Source organism: Onychomys torridus, chromosome 4 (assembly GCF_903995425.1).
Source record: "Onychomys torridus chromosome 4, mOncTor1.1, whole genome shotgun sequence".
NCBI classification, from domain to species: Eukaryota; Metazoa; Chordata; class Mammalia; order Rodentia; family Cricetidae; genus Onychomys; species Onychomys torridus.
In genome coordinates this window covers 61,132,383-61,147,782 of record NC_050446.1, presented here as the reverse complement: position 1 = coordinate 61,147,782, position 15,400 = coordinate 61,132,383, and the positions used below count along the sequence as shown (strand labels likewise).

General features: G+C 43.6%; 2 protein-coding genes across 4 annotated transcripts; one reads left to right on the top strand and one right to left on the bottom strand.

Annotated features, from left to right (window-relative positions):
• Window positions 1-191: 191 nt before the first annotated feature.
• Med19 (mediator complex subunit 19) lies at window positions 192-7,868 on the bottom strand. Its single transcript, XM_036186195.1, has 5 exons — window positions 7,573-7,868; window positions 2,343-2,599; window positions 2,130-2,226; window positions 1,770-1,864; window positions 192-1,061 (listed from the first exon to the last, which is right to left on the bottom strand). The coding sequence occupies exons 1-5, from the start codon at window positions 7,787-7,789 to the stop codon at window positions 993-995; spliced, it is 735 nt and encodes a 244-aa protein (XP_036042088.1). The 5' UTR covers window positions 7,790-7,868; the 3' UTR covers window positions 192-992.
• Window positions 7,869-8,141: 273 nt separating this feature from the next.
• Tmx2 (thioredoxin related transmembrane protein 2) lies at window positions 8,142-15,385 on the top strand. 3 transcript variants are annotated; one of them, XM_036185164.1, is made up of 8 exons: window positions 8,142-8,377; window positions 11,736-11,796; window positions 12,037-12,150; window positions 12,444-12,520; window positions 13,516-13,622; window positions 13,796-13,861; window positions 13,963-14,092; window positions 14,740-15,385. In XM_036185164.1, exons 1-8 carry the CDS (start codon window positions 8,189-8,191, stop codon window positions 14,884-14,886), a joined length of 891 nt encoding a protein of 296 aa, XP_036041057.1. In that variant the 5' UTR covers window positions 8,142-8,188; the 3' UTR covers window positions 14,887-15,385. The 3 variants fall into 3 exon arrangements, with proteins under 3 accessions (XP_036041057.1, XP_036041059.1, XP_036041058.1); XM_036185165.1 differs by having other exon boundaries at window positions 8,179-8,377; window positions 11,967-12,150; XM_036185166.1 differs by lacking the exon at window positions 14,740-15,385 and having other exon boundaries at window positions 13,796-13,850; window positions 13,963-14,055.
• The last annotated feature ends 15 nt before the right edge of the window (window positions 15,386-15,400 follow it).

Here is a 15,400-nt window from a genome sequence, read left to right as displayed (position 1 = left end):
AGCTCAGTAGTTAGGAGCACTGATTGCCCTTGCAGAGGACCCAGGTTCAATTCCTAGCACCCACATAGAATCCCACAACTGCCTGTAATTCCAAGATCTGACACCCTCAGACAGACATACATGCAGGTAAAACACCAATGCACATAAGAGTAAATAATTATTTTTTTTTTAAAAGTAAAATAAAAAGCCAGGCATGGTGGTGCATGCCTTTGATCCCCAGAACTTGGGAGGTAGAGGCGGTTGGGTCTCTTGAGCTTGAGGTCTTCATAGCCTGCCAGGGTTACATAGTGAGATGATGTCTCAAAAAACACAAACCAAAAGCTTCTTTTTCCTAAACAACCAAATCCATATTTAAACTAAAGAATAAGAATAAGAGGGTGGGGGGAGGTAAGCTGGCCCAGCATATACAAGGCTTGGGGCAGTCCCAGGAAAAAAGGGTGGGAGCATAAGAAAGTGAACACCAAAACACCAGTTGTTTTAAATATACTGGTGATTGTGGGTGTTTTATAATAGTTCCCTGTTGTGTATCAACACAGGCATAAACCTTATCTGGACCAGCTTTCCTGACGGGCTGAAGATCATCCAGGCACTGAACATTATGGGCAAAGTATTTTGTGTCCGCTGTGGGAAAATATTAGCAGACTAGTTTTTCGACCATGTTCTCTGCTCTCATTTTGATTTCCCAGCCTAAGGAAATAATTCGATGGGAAGAACCAAAATCTCTTATGTCTTAGCAGTGCCTTGTCTTAAACTCAAACACTTGTCTCTTAAAAGGTAGCCATACTAGCCAGTCTGTTAAAAAAAAGCCAACTGGACTAAACCATAAAAAAGCATGGCACTTCTCTAAAGTATATTAGTCACAAGCACAGCAGGGCTGGCCTCTGTCTAGCTGTTGGCTGCCCCGAGGCAGTGTCCAAGTGCCTGGAAGAGAGTTTTTGTCAGCAGGTTCAATATAGGAGGAAAGCCATCCTTGGCAGAGTTCTGTGGTCCTGTTAGCGGAGGCTGCTGCTGCTGCTGGCCTGGGAGCTGCCCATACCTGGGTGGTCTGGACTATGTCGGTTCTGGAGGAGACAAAGAAAAAGGGGGTAAGAATATTTAGAAACTAAAAGATAGACCTGACTGGACATGGTGCATGCCTTTAATCCCAGTACTCTGGAGAGAGGTAAAAGCCAGCCTATCTATATAGTGAGGCCCAGGCCAGCCAAGGCCGAATCTCATTAAGACCTTGTCTCAAAACAAAAACCCTAAGTCACTAATACAAGATAAGCCCACTAGCATAGACTTGGAACCTCAGTTGTTTGGGAGGCAGAGGTAAGAGGATTGCAAATTCAAGGCCTGCCTGGGCAACTCACTGAAATTCTGTCTCAAAAATTATCAATAAACAAGCAAAACAAAAATTAAAAAAAAGAGACTGGATGGCTCAGTGGTAGGGCACTACCTCAAAGAGAAAAAGAACAAATGAACTAGCCTTGGCCAGTGTTGTAAAAGAAAAATGTTTGCCTTGGGTTTTCAATCTTGGGTCCAACTTGAAGCAAAGGATTCTAAGAAGGGTGAGATGGGGGCTGAAGAGATGGCTTTGGTTATGAGCATGTACTGTCTCGAAAACCTGAGTTCAGTTCCCAGCACCACCATAGGACGGTGGCTCCAGTTCCAGGGCCAAAGCCCTCTTCTGGTCTCTGGGCACTGCATGTGTAGGGAAATGTAAACAAAATACAAACAAAAAAATGGTTACATGGAAAACTCAATGTGCACTGTAACAGCCCTCTTACCTTCTTCTTCTTCTTCTCTTTCTTCTTCCTTTTCCGTTCAGGATCCTCTTCTTTTTTCTTTTTCTTCTTTTTGTGATCTGAATCAGATGGAGTTTCTGTAGGAGATGTTAAGAGACTATAAACTGTTGAGCTTAAGATCTGCTATGAACTCTTTAAGGCTACAGGAAAACCCAACACGAGGGGAACTGCTTTTTTCTGCATGTCCAAAAAGGACATGGAGCTGTTGATAGAGCACCTATGCCAAGTCACTGCTTGCCCAAGCAATGTCAATACATGAATTTCTTCTTGGGGAAATCTGGGAGTCCAGAGGAACTAAGCAGACCTGGCCTGTGTCTTGATCTGAACAAAAGTGCTTCTTACCTGGGGGCACAGGGTCCTGGGTCCGGCTCTGTTTATGCTTATGCTTATTCTTCTTCTTGGGAGGCTGAATATGCATCAGACGACACTGCTCTGGCAACTGAGGGAACCAAAGGAAGGTCCAGGTGAGTAGAGGGAGGAAATCCTTTCTCCCAGACTTGGACAGAAAACTACCTCCATACCTATTAGGCCTCCCTAAGAAGGGAAGGGACTCACCGGGCCAGTATGGAGGCGGAAGCCAGACAGCATGGTCCCTGTGATTGGATTAAAAGAGCTACTAAGAATAGGAGGCTTCTCAATGAGGGAGCGGAGGCTGCTGTTGTCATGGGAGCCAGGGAGATCAATCATCCCAGGCAGGTCAGGCAGGAAGTTACTTAGCTTCTCCTTCACTTTCTTCCCACAAAACTTATTATAGGCCTGTTCCAGGTTGTAGTGTGTGATTAAATTGGTGCTGCCGGTCAGTTCTGTACTGCCTAGAAAACAGCAATAATGAAGTTACAGCAAAAGCAGATGATAATATTTTTGTTACTAACCCAGAAGGGATTAAAGGGAAAAACAATTTTTAGATTGACTTCCAAGGAACTGAAACTGGGTCTTTTACAAGGGTAGCCTGTATTCCTAACTGTTAAGCCATCTCTCCAGCCCCATGAAGGACTATAGTTTATACTAATGAGGAATCTATTGAAAAAAAGAGCATCTTAGTCACTGTTCTATTGCTGGGAAGAGACATGACTATGGAAGCTCCTAAAATTGTGAGAAACACTTAACTGGGGGTTTGCTTAGAGTTTCAGAGGCTTAATTCATCATCATGGCAGCACGGTGCTGGAGGAGTTGAGAGCTACCTATTGATCCATAGGCAGAAAGAGAGAGCCTAGACCTGGCATGGGCCTGTGAAACCTCAAAGCCCACCTCCAGTGACATACTTCCTCCAACAAGGCCACACCTCCTAATCCTTCTAATCTATTCAAGGAGTTCCACATTCAAATATATGAGCCTATTCTTATTCAAACCACCACAATTATAGAATTCCAGCACTCAAAAGGTTTCAGATTTTGGAGCATTCCATACTTCACACTTCTGGATTTGGGATATGTAACTAATAAAATCTATGCAAATATTCTGAAAAATTGTAAAATTTGAAACATTTTAGATAACAGACACTAAACTGTGATAATAGCCAGGTGTGGTGGTGCATACCTGTAAGCCAGTAATGCCAGCACTGAGGAGGCTGAGGCAAGACAGTTGCATTCCAGGCCAGCTTGGGCTGTATAGTGAGATCCTGTCTCAAACACCTCCAACTCAGTAACATATAACAAACATAAAATATTATACTGTGAGCTAGAGGAATGGAAAAAGAATGGAGCAGGGCAGAGATAGAAACAAAACAACCCAAAACAAAACCAGACTAACTTACATGACACTATCAAACAGATATTGTTCTGCATTTTATAAAATGTCTCAGAAACATCTCTGCCTGGATCAGGGTAACAGAACCTTAAAGTTTAGTTACAGCTACACTAAAAGTTACTACTATAAATTGGATGCAGTGGCATGAGGGTCTTGGTGGTCCTCTGCTGGCTGTGTATTTATTGAGACAGTCTCTTGCTATGTAGTTCTAGCTGGCCTCAAACTTATGGCAACTTCCTGCCTTAGCCTCCTGAGAGTGCTGGTGTTACACGTGAGTGCCACCATGCCTAGCTTTATTATTATATTTTTAAATAGGAAGAAAGACTAATCACCACAGGCAAACAGTAGACTTTTGTGGTTGTGACTACCTTGTGACCAACATGTTTATTCTTCATGATATCAAGTATTACCTAGAAAGAAAATACGAGCAATTAGGGTTCTAATACTAGCTGTCCTGTCTGCCGCTGTCTCCTTTTATCATGTAATGGGATAATAACTTTGCATTTCATTATTTTCAAGGCTCATTGATTAATTCTGACAACATACAGATAAGGTGACTTGTTTATAATCATTTACTTGGGAAAATTCAGGTTCTGAACTGTGAGCTCTAGAGGGCGGAGATGGTGTCTTATTCACATGACTAGTTAGTGCCCAGGTTATACACTAAAATGTTTCTGAAATAAACAAGCATTTTTCTTCTGGTCTAGGTCTTCCTCCACCTGTTTCCTTTTCTTCACTGTCAAATGACTAGAAGAGTGATGTGCAACAGTGTTGTTGGGATACTTGGCATTACAATGCCTCTCAATACTGGTACTGCCTTCTGCTTGCCAGGACTTCTCCTTCCAGATGGTTATGTTTAAGGTTCTGTTGAGAAGGTTCTTGGTGCTTTTCATAATTTCTAAAAAAGGAGTTCAAGCTGATCTAAGTGGCATACACCAGTAATCCCAGCATTCAGGAGGGGGAGGCAGGAAGATCAGGAGTTCATGCTCATCCTTGGCTACATGAGTTTTGAGGCCATCCTGGGTAACATGAGACTTCAAAAGGGGAAATTAAGGAAGAAAATATCAGAGGGCTCAGCAGATGACCTAGATTCCATTCTCAGCAACCACATGGCAGCTTATAGGCATCTGTAACTCCAGTTACAGGGAATTTGATGCCCTCTCTGACCTCCATTGACACCAGGCACATACATATTCATATACACACTTGCAGGAAAACATTCATACATATAAAATAAACACTAAAAAAATAAAGAAATATGAGTTTAACTTCTATTTAAACTGTTAGGTCTTTGAAAATGATTTATAAACTTTCAGAAGCCATGATTCCTGAAAATAAATCTTGAAATGTGAATTCCGTGGAGATTCATTTTTTTTCCTTCTTGAAATTCTAAATCCTGTTCACATCACTATGGCCTCTTTATTCCAATTATTGGAACTCACATTCTGTAACTGTAGAAAACAATACTTCTTAATTAAAACAAAACAAAATAAAAAAAACAGTGGTAGAGTGCTTGTGTAGCAATGTCGAGGGCCTTGAGTGTGATTCTCAGTCCTGGGGGTGGGGTGGGGAAGCAAAGAAACTGCTACTTAAATTCCCATAGTGTAAGCCACTCAAGTCACAAAGTGGCGGGTGTATGCTTTTAATTTTTATTTCAGCACTCAGGAGGCAGACGCAGGCGAATCTCTGAATTAGAGGCCAGTTTGGTCTACAAAATGAGCTCCAGGACAGCCAGAGCTACAGAAAAACCGTCTTGAAAAATAGACAAAAAAATCATGATACTTGTGCCTAATACTTTTTTTTAGATTTACTTTCTTTTGTATGTATGAGTGCTTTTCCTGCATGTATGTATGTTTGCCACAGGTATGCATGATAGATGCCTATGGAAGTGGTGAGCCCCCGAGTGGGTGCTGGGAATCAAGCCCCAGTCCTCTGCAAGAACAAGTGCTTTTAACCACTGAGCCAACTCTTTAGCTCTGGAGCCTAATGCTTTTTAAAAAATGATTCATTAAAAGTTTTTTTTGAGACAGAGTCTCTCTCTGGTTTGTCAAGTATGGGGATTGAATATAGGACTTCATGCTACATCCCCAGGCTTCCTCCTATTCATATTTTTATTCTAGCTTAGCTTTGGAGCCTAATCGACCACTACTCTTCCATGCAAAATTTCTCTCTTTTTCTCTTCTTTTTTTAGGTTTTTCAAGATAAGCTCTGGCTGTCCTGGAACTCACTCTGTAGACCAGGCTGGCTTCGAACTCACCATCTGTCTGTCTCTGCCTCCAAGTACTGGGATTAGAGGTGTGCACCGCCTCCACCCAGCTGATATCTTGTTCTCCATGTCATTTTGGCTAACAACAAATTCTGAAAACCATCAGGTCGCTCTTAACACTTTTCCTAAGATGTGTGGGGGATGACTACAAAGTACTAAGATCGACACTAAGGAAAACACAAGCACAGTCTTCAAACCCCGATCTCCACCTCTCACACCAGCCCTCCCTCCATCCTACATACCCAGTATCTGCCTCAAATGGAAATTCAGTATTTGTCAACTGATTGATGTTGATTAACTGATAAACAGGTACAATTAGAACAGGTAATGCAAAAGATAAACTCGGGCATGGTGGCACACATGTGGAGGCAGAGGCAGGTGGAGTTCAAGGCCAGTCAGATCTACAAAGAATTCCAGGCAAGCCAGAGCTATATAGTGAGACCCTGTCTCAAAACTAACAAACTACTAAAATAAAACTGCTGGAAGACACCTACCACTAAAGCATAGCCAATCTCTTTATGCTTCAGTTTCTCAATTATAAAATACAGTATCTAAAAGGGCTACAATAATTGTTATACACTGATGTGAATGTCAAACTATTTTGTTAATAGTTATTGGAATGAACTGAGGACCTTTTCTTTTGAAGCAGGACCTTATGTCACCTAGGCTGGGCTTGAACTCTGGATCCTCCTACTTGTACCTCCTGAGTGCTGGTATATAGTACCATAAGTCCCTAAGACTTAAAATGTCCAGAACACTTCTTGATTTTCAGCCTGTCAACCTTTTTCTTTCCACAACTTCCTACTCTCAGACTACCATCGCCTCTGCACAAGACCCAATTCCTCTCTCCTTTTATATTTAGCTCTTTATTTCTGTAGGCTCTGCTTCTAACATGTATCCTGTATCCATTTCCTTCTTTACTGCTAAGATTTTGTCCAAACCATTATCTCTTTCCTGAACACTGACTGGTAACTTCTGATTATCCCATTTTCATTCATTCTGCTGAATAAATTAGATCATATTGCACCCATGTTGAAATGGCTTCAATTTGAAATTTACACACCCTATATTGCCTTATAAAAGCCTTTGCCTATCTCATCACTATTGGATTTGTTTTACTCCAGTCCAATCTGTCTTCTGGCCCTCAGATGTTGCAAGCTTTCCCCCCAAACAGACTCCTAATCAAGTTTCTTGTATCTAGAAGTATCTGTTCTCTGTCCAAGGGTGGCGTTGTTTACTCTGGAATGCTACCTACTCAGAGAAGACTCTGTGAAAACACCGCCTCAAGCATGGCAGGCAAGAGTCCCACCACTGAGCCACATGCCCCCAATTTCCAAATAATGGTATGAATGACAGAGTTGGTTCAATTTTAGTATTTTCTTTAAACATGTTAATCTCCGAGTCCCTGACAAGGATGGCAACTTGCTTTATACCTGACAAACTTTAAAATCTTAAAGTCTCCAGAAATGTTAAATCAGGTTTCCCGGGTTTCAAACAATGGCTCACGTTTTTTATAGAGTCACAAACGGCAGTCAAAGAACCCGATCACAGAACTTCCCACCAGAAGTTGTCCCGGATATTCACGCCCACCTCAAATCCACCCCATGAAATCAAGCTATCTCTTAGGGTTATGACTCGCCAAAGAGCTTCTAACTCTTGAGTTGCCCACTGGCCACGCGTCGCCCGATACCTCACACCTCGCACAGCAGGCTGATAGCCACACCCGTCACCTAATCTATTACCTGACTGGCTGCTTTTGGCCCCACTACTCACCCGGCAATTCCCGCATAAGGTAGAAGGGCCCGCTTCCAGCAGTCGACTTGTCTGCGCCCGCCGGGGCCGAGGTCGCAGTCGCGGGCGGGGCTGTGCCTGGACCACCTCCCGGAGGGGGTGGAGGTGGCGGGGGCGGCTTTCCGGGCCCGAAGCCGAGGGTGCTTGGGGGCGGTGGAGGGTCAGCTTGAGCTCCAAACAGCGCCGTGAAATTCTCCATAGTACTCTCGGCTCCTGCGTTACCCCGGATCGGCGTTAATGACTTTCATTGGACAATTACTTTCACAGAGTACTGCCCTCGTCCTCTAAGAGCTTCCCGTCATTGGATGCATTAGGCCCCGCCTACCACTTTCCGGCAATTACTTCCGTCGCTGTTCGGGAAGCAGTTCGCAGTCTTATAGCCAATAAAATGACTCAGGTAGAAAAGCGACAACCACATGAACCAATAGACTATCTAACTCATTTTCCGATCTACCATAGCACCCAATAAGAGATCTACATCCGGGTCTGGAGGCGTTGCATCTGATATTTGGCCCAATAGAAGTCTCGCTGGTGTGGTGGGGCGGTGGAAGGAAGAGCTGGGGGCGGGACGGAGCCTGCGAAGGAACAGGCAGGAAAGATGGCTGTCCTCGCGCCTCTGATTGCTCTGGTGTACTCGGTGCCGCGGCTTTCTCGATGGCTGGCCCGACCTTATTGCCTTCTGTCTGCCCTGCTCTCCGCTGCTTTCCTCCTCGTGAGGAAACTGCCGCCGATTTGCAACGGTCTCCCCACGCAGCGCGAAGATGGTAACCCGTGTGACTTTGACTGGGTGAGCGCCCCCTGCCTCAGTAGCTCTCGACCTTGACCATCTCTGCCCCTGCAGGTGCATATGAAAGTATAGGGGTAGATTTCGGGATGTAACCATTCTACAGACTTAGTGGAGATCCTAGGCCGTTACTAGTCTTAACTTGTTTAAGATGGAGAAATATTCCAGGGTTTCCTTCACACATGAACAGTCTTCTACAGTAATGCCAAGCTTTCTGGGGCGTCGGTGAGGAAGATGGGCCAGTAGTAGAAATACCATTTTCTATTTACTCATCTATCTATCTATCTATCTATCTATCATCTATCTATCTAGTAGAAATACCATTTCTATTTATTCATTCATTCACCTATCTGTCTGTCTTTCTATCTAGCAAACTGATCTCAGTGTAGTAAAGTGACTTTTCCAAGGTCACACAGCATTCAGAAACTGCTTTCTAACCTTGTTTAATTCTCTAATAGGCTGGTCGACTTTGGTCACTAATTCAACAAAATGACTTAGGTGGAAAAGCAACCGCATCACTACCCTGGCCACCGTAACTTCACACACTATCATCCTGGGGGGCGGGTATAGAAAAAACGGGGAAGATTACAAAAAACACGAGTCGAGGGGAGCCCCTCACCATCCGAGAAGCAATAATTTCAGAACAAGTAATATTCGCTGTGAAGATTGTGGGCATAGAGCTAATACTCCTTTCCTATACAAATATTTATGTTAAAATAGCAGTGACCCAGACTTAAGGCCTGAAGTCTATAACCTTGGGTAGATCTCGTTTCTTTCCTCAGACATTTCTGGGACTCTCAAACAAGATTATTAACTTTGTTTGCATTAAAGATACCATACCTTTTCCAGGCTTTGTGTAGTACACCCCTTTAGCCCCAACACTCTGGAGACAGAGGCAGGTGGATCTCTGTGAGATTGATGTAGGCCCTCCTGGTCTATATAACACATTCCAAGTCAGTTAAGACTACATAGTGAGACCCTATCTCAAAACGACACCACGCCAAATACCCCAATTTCCTCCATTCCTGTGCTCTAGAGTCGTACCTTATAAGTTGTAACACTGCCAGGTGCCTCTTAAGAATTGCCCTATGGGGGATGGAGAGATGGTTCAGAGGTTGGGAGCACTGGCTGCTCTTCTAGAGGTCCTGAGTTCAGTTCCCAGCAACCACATGGTGGCTCACAACCATCTAAAATGAGATCTGGTGCCCTCTTTAGGCCTGCAGGCATACATGCAGGCAGAACACTTAGTACATAATAAATATATAAATTTAAAAAAAAAAAAAAAAAAGAATCACCCCATGAAGCTGGATGGTGGTGGCACACTCCTTTAATCCCAGCTTTTGGGAAGCAGAAGCAGGCAAATGTCTGTGAGTTCGAGGCCAGCTGGTCTACACAGCAAGTTCCAGGACAGCCAGGGATATACAGTGAAACCCTGTCTCAAAAAACCCAAGGGAAAAAAAGAAAAGATTCACCTTATGATTTCATTTAGGCTTCTTAGCTGCCCTTTGAAGATAACTTCAAATCCCACCAGTATGTTATAGATGACTATGGTGAAGAAAATGAAATGCCCATGCCTTGAGTATTTCTGAACTCCTCCTTCTCCCTTAACCTATATACTTATGAGCCTATACTAAAATAGCTTAGGGCTAGAAAGATGGCCCAGTGGTTAAAAACACTGTCATGCCAGGCAGTGGTGGCGCATACCCTTTAATCCCAGCATTTGGGAGGCAGAAACAGGTGGATCTTTGTGAACTTGAGGCCAGCCTGGTCTGCAGAGTGAGTTATGGACAGCCAGGGCTATACAGAGAAACCTCGTCCCAAAAAACACAAACCAGACAAACCCCAAATACTCTGCTGATAATCCAAATTTGATTCCCAGTGCCCACATCAGGAGGCTCATGGCTGCCTGTAACTCCAGCCTTAGGAGTCTTTTTTTAGGCACCTGCAATCAATTGCGCATATCCAAACACATGCATGTGATAAAAAAATAATAAAAGTGAATATTGAAATAGTTTTAAGAAGACCTCAACTCTGGGGGCTGGAGAGATGGCTCAGTAGTTAAGAGCACTGGCTGCTCTTCTAGAGGACTTGGGTGAGGTTCCTCACCCACACGGTGGATCACAACTAGCCATAATTCTAGTTCCAACATTGACCTCTGGTCTCTGTGAACACTAGACACATAGTACACTTACATACATTCAGGTAAACCACTAATACACATAAAGCAAAAATAATTTGTTAAAAACAAACACATACAGGGCTGGAGAGATGGCTTAGCAGTGCTCTTAACCATTAAACACGATTAAAAAAAAAAAAAGAATAAACACATACACACCAAACTCCTCATACTGGCCAACTGTGAACCTCCTTTAATGAAACTGTGAGTCCCAATTTGACCTGAAAGGGCTCCTAAAGATTCGGGGAGCTCCTTAGGCTGTGCCAGCAACAGTGGAGCTGTGCCTATAGCCCTGACTGGCCTGGAACTTGTTATGTAGACCAAGATAGGTTTGGGCTTTTGACATTTCTCCCGCCTCTACCCTCCAGAATGCTGAGTTCATGTGTGTGCACTACTAACTGTGGACTTACACTTTGGGTATCCTGAAGATCTGAGACTCACTGAAAAGAAATTGTAATATACTACTATTAATAGTAATTGTTAAGAAGTGCAACATGGTAGTACATGTGTAATATCAGCATTTGGGAGGTGGAGGCAGGATCACAAGTTTAAAGCAACATAGGGAGTTGGGGTGCCATCTTGACCTACAAAACATTCTCTAAAAAAAATAAAGACAAAACATTGTAGCCTAAGCTATGCAGCAAGATCCTTTCTCAAAACCAAATGACAGAAAAGCACCCAGCACGTGGAGAGGCTGAGGTGGGAGGAGCTTCAATGAGTTTGAAACTTGCCTGGACTACACAGTGAGAGAGAAGGAAAGTTATCCTCTGCCTTCCACATGTGTGCTGCAGCCCATGCATGGGAGTACACACATGAAACCAATAAATGTAGTTAAAGAAAACCAGTGGGACATGGTGATGTACCACTATAATCCTAATATTTTAGAGGCTGAGGCAGGAGAATTGCCTGGGCAGGATAGTGAGAGCAAGTCTCAAGGACAGAAGGAGGGAGAGAGGAAAAAGAAAGAAGAGAAAACCCAAAGGTCAGGGATTTGATGAAAGATACCATTCAAGTGCCAAGGGTAGACTCTAACTTAGCTCTTTTGACTTGGTCCCACTACACCTTAGCCAGATCCAGTTACTTCTTTATCACCAACCCAAGCTGGATCTCTTGTTTTGCATTTCATATTTTGCCCTCATCCCATCAGCCTCATTCACCAGGTTGCTGTCACTGATTCTCTTCCAGAGAGAAGTGGAGATCCTGATGTTCCTCAGTGCCATTGTGATGATGAAGAACCGCAGATCCAGTAAGCTTACCTGCTTTGCACTGATTGGGGGTTAGGACGCATGCCCTACAGAAGCTCCTTTTTCATGTTATTGGAGGAGTGTTATTTAATGAACTAGTTCCACATTTCATGCCAGGGGCTAGTTTGACCTTCAACTTCTGTATCCTCTCCCTCCTGTTCCCATTTCAAAGTACCCCAGGAAGAGGGACAAAAGAGTGGGAGCCTTCAGCCCAGCCTGACTGTGGTATCTCTGTGTTCCAGTCACTGTGGAGCAACACGTAGGCAACATCTTCATGTTCAGTAAGGTGGCCAACGCAATTCTTTTCTTCCGCCTGGATATTCGAATGGGTCTGCTGTACCTCACACTCTGCATAGGTGAGAAAATGGCTTTTATTATGATATGGTTCTATAGTTAATTATTTGAAATAGTAAAGTTCCTTGATAAAGACTTGATTTTTGAGGACCAGATTATCTTACACCTAATGAGTTATATTTGTAGTTCTTAATTATATGCAGGTGAGTATTTACTTAGTATTTTAAGAGGAATATGTGATGGCGATCTATGTACACATATATATTCTTTGATGTCTGAAATTCCTGAGTGTGTTTGCAAGAAACTCTATAAAAAGGTCCTGTATGTATCTCTGACATCTTTTCTCTGTGTTCAGTGTTCCTGATGACCTGCAAGCCCCCCCTGTACATGGGTCCTGAGTATATCAAGTACTTCAATGATAAAACCATTGACGTAAGTATTCTACTTTCTGTTTCTTATTTCTCGGTTTCTGCTTTGTGGTTTTGTGCTCGTTATTCATAAAGATGGGGCCTCAGGATGGAAATCATCACTGGGGTTGGTGATGCATAATTGTTTTCCTGGTACTTGGGAGGCTGGGGTAGGATTGGTGCAAGAATGTTTTTGTTTGTTTTTCCTGTTTTATTGTTTGTTTGTTCATTTTTGTTTTTCAAGACGAGATTTCTCTGTAGTCTTGACTGTCCTGGAACTCCCTCCATAGACCAGGCTGGCCTCGAACGAAGAGATCCACCTGCCTCTGCCTCCCAGATGCTGGCATTAAAGGTGTATGCCATCACCACCCAGCAGATTGCTGCAAGTTTGAGGCCAGTGTAGGCCACACAGTGAGTTCCAGGGCAGCCCCAGCTACACAGTAAGATTCTGTCACAAAAGAAAGTCTGGTAGACGGGGTGAGATGGCTCGTCAGGTAAGGGTGTTTGCCACACGAGCCCTGACCACCTGAACTCGGTCCCTGCAGCCCATCTAAAGGTAGAAGGAGAGAGCCCACTCTACAGAGTTGTCCTCTGTCCTCCATATGTGCACCATGGCACATCATCATCATCATCATCATCATCATAACAATAATAATAATAAAAAACGTTCAGTGGGTAAAAAAGATGGTCCTTGCTGCCAAACCTCAGTCTTCAGTCTGGAAAGAGAAAACTGACTCTAAGTGGGCAGTGGCACATTGTGTCTACACCCACACAATAAATACAATTAAGTTTTTTTAGATTATTAAAAAAAATTGGCCATTTTGCTTATGGTAGGCTGCTTGCCTCACGTGTGTGAGGCACTAGATTCAATCTTTGGTACCAACAAACAAACCTGAAAAGGTTGTCAGGGTACTGGTTTATTCTGCGCCAGGGGGAGTTCAGGCCAAGGAGTTAGTCACAGGTCTGAATCTTCTCAGATACCCAGCTGTTTCAGCCTATTCTCTCTCCTTTGTGTGGTAGGAAGAACTGGAGCGGGACAAGAGGGTCACTTGGATTGTGGAGTTCTTTGCCAATTGGTCTAATGATTGTCAGTCATTTGCTCCCATCTATGCTGACCTGTCCCTCAAGTGAGTATGCAGAGTGAAGCATGTCAAAAATGGAAATGCTGTAGCTTCTTTCCTTTGGCCTAATTTTGCACATTGAAAGTTGTTTCTCCCTTTCTTACCTAGGTATCTCTATTTCTAGTTCCCTTGATCCATCCCTGTATTTTTCAGTATGTTAAATAATATATTTTTTGCAGGTACAACTGTACAGGGCTAAATTTTGGGAAGGTAGATGTTGGACGCTATACTGATGTTAGCACACGGTATGTAGATGCCTGGGCAGAGGGTCTGCGCTGAGAATTACCTAGAGTGATGTAAGTGATGGATACAGCTGCATGTACAAAGTTCTCTCTGGGCCCTATAGGTACAAAGTGAGCACGTCACCCCTCACCAAACAACTCCCTACCCTGATCCTGTTCCAAGGTGGCAAGGAGGTAATTCGGCGGCCACAGATTGACAAGAAAGGACGAGCCGTCTCTTGGACCTTCTCTGAGGTACATGAAATAATGGGCAATAGTTTGGAGAAGTATATACAACAGTGAATGGGCTTTGTACTTAATCTGGGTTTAATTTTAAATTCTGCCACTTGCCCATTGTTTTTAAGGGTGTAGATTAGTTACTGGATGTCACCTAGAAAGTCACTCAGCAGATTTGTTATATGCTTGCTGCTAATACTGAGGAAAATCATAAATAAGACTTGGGGGCTGGAGTGATGGCTCAGAGGTTAAGAGCACTGACTGCTCTTCCAGAGGTCCTGAGTTCAATTCCCAGCAACCACATGGTGGCTCACAACCATCTGTAATGAGATCTGGTGCCGTCTTCTGGTGTGCAGGAATACATGCAAGCGGAACACTGTAAACATAATAAATAAACAACATAATAAGTAAATAAATATTTAAAAAAATCAGTAAATCTGAGGCAGTAACACATGACTCATAGGATTGCTTTACAGTTGCATGGAGGAACAATTCTTGGCATAGAAATTGACCTCTAATAGAAAAGAAAAATTAGGTTAGGACAGATTTCTGCCCTCTGATTCCTCTGGTTTCTAGACTGTGCTTAGTTAAATACATCTGCTCTCAAGCTCTGAACTTTACCTTCCCACCTAGTGCCTGATGTGTTTGTTCATCTCTTTGCATAGGAGAATGTGATTCGAGAGTTCAATTTGAACGAACTGTACCAGCGAGCCAAGAAGCTGTCAAAGGGTGGAGACAGTGTGTTGGAAGAGAGTCCTGTGGCCCCTGCCCCCTCTGCTGTGCCAGTGGGGGAAAACAAGAAGGACAAATAGGATCGTCGGGCACTCTCCTTGCTTCGGTCGGATTCTGGCACCTTGGAGGCCCAGTCCCAGCTGTAGCCACAACCCTTGCCTGAGGCTGAGGCCATTTGTTTTCTCCTATTGGGCTGCGCCTGGTTGGGGCCGGGAGCCTGCTTCTGGGCGTTAAAGAAGCATCTAGGGAGCCTTGAAGCATTTGATCTCATAGACAGAGGTAGAAATGGTTTCCCTCCAAGGTTGGGTCAGCGTGTAAACGGCTGTTCAGTGCTTGGATATCACCAGTCTGTGGTTTCATTATTCCTCCTAATGAGCCTGCAAAGCATACACTAAATTAAACTCTAATATTAGATGTCAGAGTATACAGCACAAAGAAATTATCCTCAAGAACCCTTTCTTCCTTAGGCCCTTCTGGCTTGATCTGTGGCATTCATTAAGCTAGTTAAGCTTACGGGTGGGGCTGTTTTGGCGCACGCCTTTAATCCCATCCCAGCACTCGTTACCCAGAGCCAGGTGGATCTTTATAAATTCG